At 44.9% G+C, this 8,655-nt stretch overlaps 1 protein-coding gene across 1 annotated transcript; it reads left to right on the forward strand.

The window, feature by feature from the left end:
• Window positions 1-6,519: 6,519 nt before the first annotated feature.
• On the forward strand, window positions 6,520-8,027 carry pou4f3 (POU class 4 homeobox 3; the record flags this gene model as incomplete). The annotated part of the gene is made up of 2 exons (XM_080550097.1): window positions 6,520-6,651; window positions 7,113-8,027. 2 exons carry the CDS (start codon window positions 6,520-6,522, stop codon window positions 8,025-8,027), a joined length of 1,047 nt encoding a protein of 348 aa, XP_080406223.1.
• Window positions 8,028-8,655: the final 628 nt, after the last annotated feature.

Consider the following 8,655-nt stretch of genomic DNA (forward strand, 5'->3'; position numbering starts at 1 on the left):
ACAAACAAATCTATAAAACATGTCAGAAGCAATCTTCAGAAGGCCAGTAGGCACACACACACACACACACACAGGACAAGCCAAGAGACATTCCACAATGACCGCTCAATTATGCATACTGTATGCTGTATTAAGAAGTAAAATAAAAAGAGAGAGAGAGAGTGGGTGAGTGGGTGAGTGGGGGGGGGGGGGTGGTGGTTGTGTGAGGTGGGTGAGAAAAGGACAGGAGGCTATACTTAACGCAGGGGGAACATGTTGAATGGAATAATGAATGAATGGTCGCTCGCTCGCTCGCTCGGTCGCTGAGTCATTTCCTGTCTCTAAGACTCCATCTGAGCTGGGCGACTGAGCTGTAGCGAGAGAGGGAAGCAACGTCTCAGGGCCTCTGGCTTTCCTGAATGTAGACGACTTGATTTGATTACATTTTTAGATTAGAGTGACTTTGTTTGTTGTCATTGCAGAGGACAACTACCACAAGTACCACAAGTACCACCTTTGCCCTCTACTGATACTCTTCAGTTCCAGCACCGCAGCACCTAAGTCTGATCACGGATGAGCGGTGGTGTTTTCACTATTTGGAGAGTACATGTACCACCAGACAACGACATGCAGTTTAGCATCTAACCAGAAGTGCAAAAGGTGCTATAAAACATGATAGTGAAAAGTGATAGGTACAATAATATGACAAGTATATACAGTTAATAATAATAATAATTCATTAGATTTATATAGCGCTTTTCCGAGGCTCAAAGACGCTGATTTACAGTTACAGTATATACAGGTATGTACAGGAGAGGATAGTAGTAAGCTATGCACAGTTACGGTAGATATGTACAATTAAGGTAGCTATGCACAGTTAAGGTAGATATGCACAGTTAAGGTAGATATGTACAGTTAAGGTAGATATGCACAGTTAAGGTAGATATGCACAGTTAAGGTAGCTATGTACAGTTAAGGTAGATATGCACAGTTAAGGTAGCTATGCACAGTTAAGGTAGATATGTACAGTTAAGGTAGCTATGCACAGTTAAGGTAGATATGTACAGTTAAGGTAGCTATGTACAGTTAAGGTAGATATGTACAGTTATGGTAGCTATGTACAATTAAGGTAGCTATGCACAGTTAAGGTAGATATGCACAGTTAAGGTAGATATGTACAGTTAAGGTAGATATGTACAGTTAAGGTAGCTATGTACAGTTAAGGTAGATATGTACAGTTAAGGTAGATATGCACAGTTAAGGTAGATATGCACAGTTAAGGTAGCTATGTACAGTTAATGTAGATATGCACAGTTAAGGTAGCTATGTACAGTTAAGGTAGATATGCACAGTTAAGGTAGCTATGTACAGTTAAGGTAGATATGTACAGTTAAGGTAGCTATGTACAGTTAAGGTAGATATGTACAGTTATGGTAGCTATGTACAATTAAGGTAGCTATGCACAGTTAAGGTAGATATGCACAGTTACGGTAGATATGTACAATTAAGGTAGCTATGCACAGTTAAGGTAGATATGCACAGTTAAGGTAGATATGTACAGTTAAGGTAGCTATGCACAGTTAAGGTAGATATGTACAGTTAAGGTAGCTATGTACAGTTAAGGTAGATATGTACAGTTATGGTAGCTATGTACAATTAAGGTAGCTATGTACAGTTAAGGTAGCTATGCACAGTTCAGGTAGATATGCACAGTTAAGGTAGATATGTACAGTTAAGGTAGCTATGTACAGTTAAGGTAGATATGTACAGTTAAGGTAGATATGTACAGTTAAGGTAGCTATGTACAGTTAAGGTAGATATGTACAGTTAAGGTAGCTATGTACAGTTAAGGTAGATATGTACAGTTAAGGTAGCTATGTACAGTTATGGTAGATATGTACAGTTATGGTAGATATGTACAGTTAAGGTAGATATGTACAGTTATGGTAGATATGTACAGTTAAGGTAGCTATGTACAGTTAAGGTAGCTATGTACAGTTATGGTAGCTATGTACATTTAAGGTAGATATGTACAGTTAAGGTAGATATGTACAGTTAAGGTAGCTATGTACAGTTATGGTAGCTATGTACAGTTATGGTAGATATGTACAGTTAAGGTAGATATGTACAGTTAAGGTAGCTATGTACAGGTAAGGTAGCTATGTACAGTTAAGGTAGATATGTACAGTTAAGGTAGCTTTGTACAGTTATGGTAGCTATGTACATATAAGGTAGCTATGTACAGTTAAGGTAGCTATGTACAGTTAAGGTAGCTATGTACATTTAAGGTAGATATGTACAGTTAAGGTAGATATGTACAGTTAAGGTAGATATGTACAGTTATGGTAGATATGTACAGTTAAGGTAGATATGTACAGTTAAGGTAGATATGTACAGTTAAGGTAGATATGTACAGTTAAGGTAGCTATGTACAGTTAAGGTAGCTATGTACAGTTAAGGTAGATATGTACAGTTAAGGTAGATATGTACAGTTAAGGTAGCTATGTACAGTTAAGGTAGCTATGCACAGTTAAGGTAGCTATGCACAGTTAAGGTAGATATGTACAGTTAAGGTAGCTATGTACAGTTAAGGTAGCTATGTACAGTTATGGTAGATATGTACAGTTATGGTAGATATGTACAGTTAAGGTAGCTTTGTACAGTTATGGTAGCTATGTACATATAAGGTAGCTATGTACAGTTAAGGTAGCTATGTACAGTTAAGGTAGCTATGTACATTTAAGGTAGATATGTACAGTTAAGGTAGATATGTACAGTTAAGGTAGCTATGTACAGTTAAGGTAGCTATGTACAGTTAAGGTAGCTATGTACATTTAAGGTAGATATGTACAGTTAAGGTAGCTATGTACAGTTAAGGTAGCTATGTACAGTTAAGGTAGCTATGTACAGTTATGGTAGCTATGTACATATAAGGTAGCTATGTACAGTTAAGGTAGCTATGTACATTTAAGGTAGATATGTACAGTTAAGGTAGATATGTACAGTTAAGGTAGATATGTACAGATGTAAAAAAATAGAGGCTGTATCAAAAAAGAGGTATGTGCAATGTGCAAAGATATATGGTATGTGGAAAGGTAGTATTTGTAAAACAGCAGTAGGTAGGCCTACAAAAAAAGCGTGAAGTCAGGATTATTGCCTGGCAGGATTATACAAAGTAACTAGCCGCCTAAGAGGTAAGTCAGGACAGAGGTAAGTAAGAGGAGGTGTGTGAGGAGTGTAAAGTGGGAAAAAGTCTAAGTTTCCTCGAAACGAGATAGAGGAGAGGCTGGCTTTTCCTATATAGGAAGTAGCTCCTATAGTATCTACACTATACTGACCGCGGTGTACACACAGACACACACACACACACACACACACACACACACACAGTGCCAGTAAGGTATCCTCTGGTTCGGGCGGGCGGTGCGGGCGAGAAAAGCCCGTGGCTTGTTTTAATCTCCATAATGAATAAGAAACATGCCAAGGTGGTAATGGATGCCTGCCACCGCGCCCATCTATTATTCACTGTCTGGGGAACCGGAGAGGTGCAGGTGGACTCAGGTGGAAGAGCTGTGTCACCGCCGGGCTGCCGGGCTCCACTTTCTGGGCCCCGTTGGGAGAGGCAGAGGAGAGGAGCCAGAGGAGAGGCAGAGGAGAGGCAGAGGAGAGGAGCCAGAGGAGAGGCTGAACGCCCTGAGGACAGGTGCTCTGGTCACCAACTCACCTGGGCTGGAGTGGGGTGGGGTGGGGTGGAGTGGGGTGGGGTGGAGTGGGGTGGAGTGGGGTGGGCTCACCTGGGCTGTACTGGGCTGGGTGCTGGGCTCACCTGGGCTGGGCTGGACTATGCTGGGGTCACCTGGGCTGGGCTGTGCTGGGTGCTGGGCTCACCTGGGCTGGGCTGGACTATGCTGGGGTCACCTGGGCTGGGCTGGGCTGGGCTGGGTGCTGGGCTCACCTGGGCTGGGCTGGACTATGCTGGGGTCACCTGGGCTGTGCTGGGTGCTGGGCTCACCTGGGCTGGGCTGGACTATGCTGGGGTCACCTGGGCTGGGCTGTGCTGGGTGCTGGGCTCACCTGGGCTGGGCTGGACTATGCTGGGGTCACCTGGGCTGGGCTGGGCTGGGCTGGGTGCTGGGCTCACCTGGGCTGGGCTGGACTATGCTGGGGTCACCTGGGCTGGGCTGGGCTGGGTTGGTTGGGTGGGGGCAGTAGTGGACTGGTCTTCTGGAGCACCGGGACAAGCCCGTCCCAGGGTGGGAGTAGAGCAGGTCAGGTCAGGGACCAGGTCCAACTCTGGGACCAGGGTCCAACTCTGGGAGCAACACAGACAGAATATGTGTCACGTTCTAACGCTTTGGTCCGCATGTCGGGATCTGACGTAATGATCAGACTTTTCTTTCGAAAAATGTGAATACATTTCCGCGTTGTTGAAAATCAACGACACACTCGCTAGTCGACTAACACAGCTTGTTTTGTGAGCCTGCTAACAATGTAAAGTAGTGTTCTAGTTAACTAGGTAGCAGTGGGGGGGATTACTCACCCAATCCATTGCGTTGTTGCAGTATTTTGGCTTGACTAGCGAGTGTTGTGTTGTGATTCTCAACAACGTAGAAACGTAGTTCCGTGTTTCAAAAGAAAAGTCTGAACATTTTGATTGGCTGCCGACATGCGGACCAAATGACCAGACTGTGTCACAAATGTGTATGACAAAGTAGCAGCATAAACAATAACAGCAAGGACAAGTGGTTCGTTCATGCTAGTTTGTAATAACCATATGTTTATGGTTAGATATACATAATAATGACTCTGTTATCGGGCTAGCAATTGGAAGGTCGCTGGTTCGATCCCCGCCTCATGAGGGAGCTGCATGTGAGCTGGTGACTGGAGGGTTACTGGCATCACATCACAACTGCCGTTGTGTCCTTGAGCAAGGCACTTAATTTTAATAATTGCTCCAGGGGTGAAAAAAAAACAAAAAACATTTCATTGTACTACTGTGCAATGACAAAAAGGTTGAATCTAATCGAATCTATCATGCTCAACTGTTGATTACATTAATTAAGAGATCTATATAAACCTTTTATTTCGTTATTTGTCAAATGTTCTATATGGCCCAAAGCTTGAAATAGTTATTTAAACTTTAATAATAACAATAATAATAATAATAACAACAACAACAACAACAATAATAATATAAAAAATATTATTATTAATTATTTATAATAATAATAATAATGATTATTATTATTATTATTATTATTATTATTATTATTATTTGAACACAGTCTATTTAATGAATCAACGATGAGGCCAACCTAAAATAACTTTCTGAGTGTCAGCATGGCTGTAATGTGTGAATTCAAATTCACATTTTTATTGAATGAATGAATGTAGCGAACTGTGTGAGATAGATTTCACATGTCTGCTGCTGTAGTTAGTCACACCCTGCGGTGCCGAGGAGTGCTTCTGGCATCGCCTTTCCTCGACGGGAATCACCTGAATGCTGTACCTGAAACCTGTCACCATGGCCGGCCCTGCCTGTCACAGCTGCTCTCCAAGGTGCTGAACTACAGGCTAGGCTCTCTCTCTTCCTGCAACCACTTTTACCGATGCCATATAAACTCCTCAAAAAAAGTTCGGAAACGTTCTTTTGGTTGATTAATCCTCCCCTTTAATAATACCAATTGGTATTGTATGTTATATCGTTGGAAAGCCTGATTAGTCACCTTTACAACGAGGTACAAATTGTAAGGACCATGCATTCGTGGAATGAGCAACACAGCTAAACGTGTGGGTAGCGGCCCACAAATATTTGCCAAAATCCCCTGCAATTATATTCTTCTGTTTATATACCCCCGAAAAGAATCCATCATTATTTTGTGTTGTAAGTGTGTTCGAATATAGTCAAAACAACAATAGCATACACTCACTGACAACAGTGAGACTATATTGGGATATTATATAAGGAATGCAAAATGTAGCCTATAACATCAAAACATACTACTTTTTTTTTTTTAAACACCCGCTTCTTTTTAACAGAATCACACCATCGAATGAGTGAGGGTGAGCATCCATCCATGCTCACTTGTGAACATATACACATAGCCTACAGTAGATTCCTATATGCCTATAAGCTATACTGCTTTATTTGGCCCTGGGCGATTTCACATTTTCACATTTCACATTTCACATTTCACATTTCACATTTTCACATTTTCACATTTCACATTTCACGGCGTTCATGCACTTATCCTCCTGCTGCGCGTCTCCACGCATGCGCACAAGCGCGCCTCCGCGTTGCCCTGACTTGGTTACTTGTGTAAGTGGACTAAAGCTCAGGTGGGGGCAGAGAGAGAGAAGGCAGAGAGAGAGAAGGCAGACCAGACCAGACCAGCAGTGCTCCTCTCCTCTGCCAATGGAAACAGCTCAGCAGTCCCACAGCAGCAGCTAGCTGAGCGAGCCAGAGAACCGTGCGGTCTGGTGGTCTCTATATGTCCGGGGGGCCCACACACACACTCACCTGCAAGGTCCAGCGCGAAGATGATGACTATGAACGGCAAGCAGCACTTCTCCATGCTGCAGCACCCCGGCCTGCAGGAGCCCAAGTACCCCGGGGGCCTGCACCACGGGGGCCCCGAGGGCCTGCGCAGAGTGTGTCTACCTGCCCCGCAGGTACGTTACCGTTACGCACTGAGGCGTTTGAGGCGCAACATTTGGAGAGAGAGAAGAAGAAGAAAGAAATATGGGTTAGGATTAGGCCTACATATTTACATATTTGGGAATTGTTGAAAAAAAAAAAATATGAATCAGAAATGACTTCGGGGGGTTCCTCTTGTGCTCTTGTCCCGTCCTTTCTTTCTTTCCTTCTTTCCTTCTTTCTCTCTCTATCTCTCTATCTGTCTCGTCTACCCCCCCCCCCTCCTCTCCCCTCCCTCCCCCCCCGCCACTCTCTCTCTCTCTCTCTCTCATCCACATGTCTATTCAAGCAAAGCTGCCGCTTCCATATTAATTTTTATGACCTGTGCTTTGAGGGGGTTCTCTCCCCGTGCATGCTTGTGGATTGAAATGTTTTTTAATCCTGAGTTGACAGAATTCCCCACTGACTCCTCCGATATGCGCGCTCTTGCTTGCAGCTCCAGGGCAATATCTTCGCCGGCTTTGATGAGAGTCTACTGGCACGGGCGGAGGCTCTCGCGGCGGCTGACATTGTCTCTCACGGCAAGAGTCACCTCCCTTTCAAGCCCCCCGACGTGACTTACCATACCATGAGCAGCGTGCTGCCGTGCTCCTCCACCTCCTCCTCCACCGGGAACATCTCCCACCCGTCCCACCACCACCACCTCAGCCAGACCCTGGAGGGGGACCTCCTGGAACACCTGTCCTCGAGCCTCTCGGTGGTGAGCGGCATGGGGGCTCCGGACCCGTCCGGGATGAGTTCGCAGCAGCAAGCCCACCAGCACCACCTCCAGACCATGGGCCACCTGCACCAGGCCATGGCCATGGGGGGTCACCCTCACCCGCACTCGCTGTCGTCGGTCCACAACGGCATGTCTGTGTGCGTCAACGACGTGGAGTCGGACCCGCGCGAGCTGGAAGCCTTCGCCGAGCGGTTTAAACAGCGCCGGATCAAGCTGGGGGTGACCCAGGCGGACGTGGGGTCGGCGCTCGCCAACCTGAAGATCCCCGGGGTGGGCTCGCTCAGCCAGAGCACCATATGCCGGTTCGAGTCCCTCACCCTCTCCCACAATAACATGATCGCGCTGAAGCCGGTGCTCCACGCCTGGCTGGAGGAGGCGGAGGCGGCGCACCGGGAGAAGAACAGCAAGCCGGACCTTTTCAGCGGCAACGAGAGGAAACGAAAACGCACGTCGATAGCCGCGCCGGAGAAGCGCTCGCTGGAGGCGTACTTTGCCATCCAACCCCGTCCGTCTTCGGAAAAGATTGCAGCGATCGCTGAGAAACTGGACCTGAAAAAGAACGTGGTTCGCGTGTGGTTCTGCAACCAACGACAAAAACAGAAAAGGATGAAATATTCGGCGGTGCATTAAAATCGATATTCTAAAATAAAAGACGACATTTTTTTGCGCGAGAGGAACAACAGGGATCTTAAAGACTCTATAAGGATGTATTTGAATTTTAATTATTTAAAAGTATTTCGTTTCGTTCGATTTATTTCTTTGTCCTTTTTTTTTCGTGTACATTTCAAGTTGTTTATTTGGTATGACACGTATCGTGCTAAAGTCCTCGTTGTGAGGAAGTGGAATGAGGAATGTTGATTATCTAGAAGCCCTTTCAGTCACACACAGATCAGTAATACACACAGAGATGGACAACTATGGCCCCCGTTGAATGCTCCAAAGTGACAGGTTCATTGTTTTGTCAATTTCACCGAGATATAATAATATAGTATTTTGATCTCTATCCAATTGAGGGAGACAATGGTGACTCATACGACTGTATGTGATTCTGTCTAACATACTGTTTAATAAGACGGGTTCAAATAGCAGGTTCGTTTCGTCCATTTCACCCACATATTTAAGTTGTCTCGGACTGTGTAGTTTTGCATTTATACGAGCCTATGTTTGATCTATGATGACATTCATGTTTGTTCACTGTAGAGGGCAACTCACCCATAAAAAACCACCACCACTATACATGAATGTGCAACCTGGTCTC

Source organism: Nansenia antarctica (assembly GCF_963989245.1).
Source record: "Nansenia antarctica genome assembly, chromosome: 20".
Taxonomy (NCBI): domain Eukaryota; kingdom Metazoa; phylum Chordata; class Actinopteri; order Argentiniformes; family Microstomatidae; genus Nansenia; species Nansenia antarctica.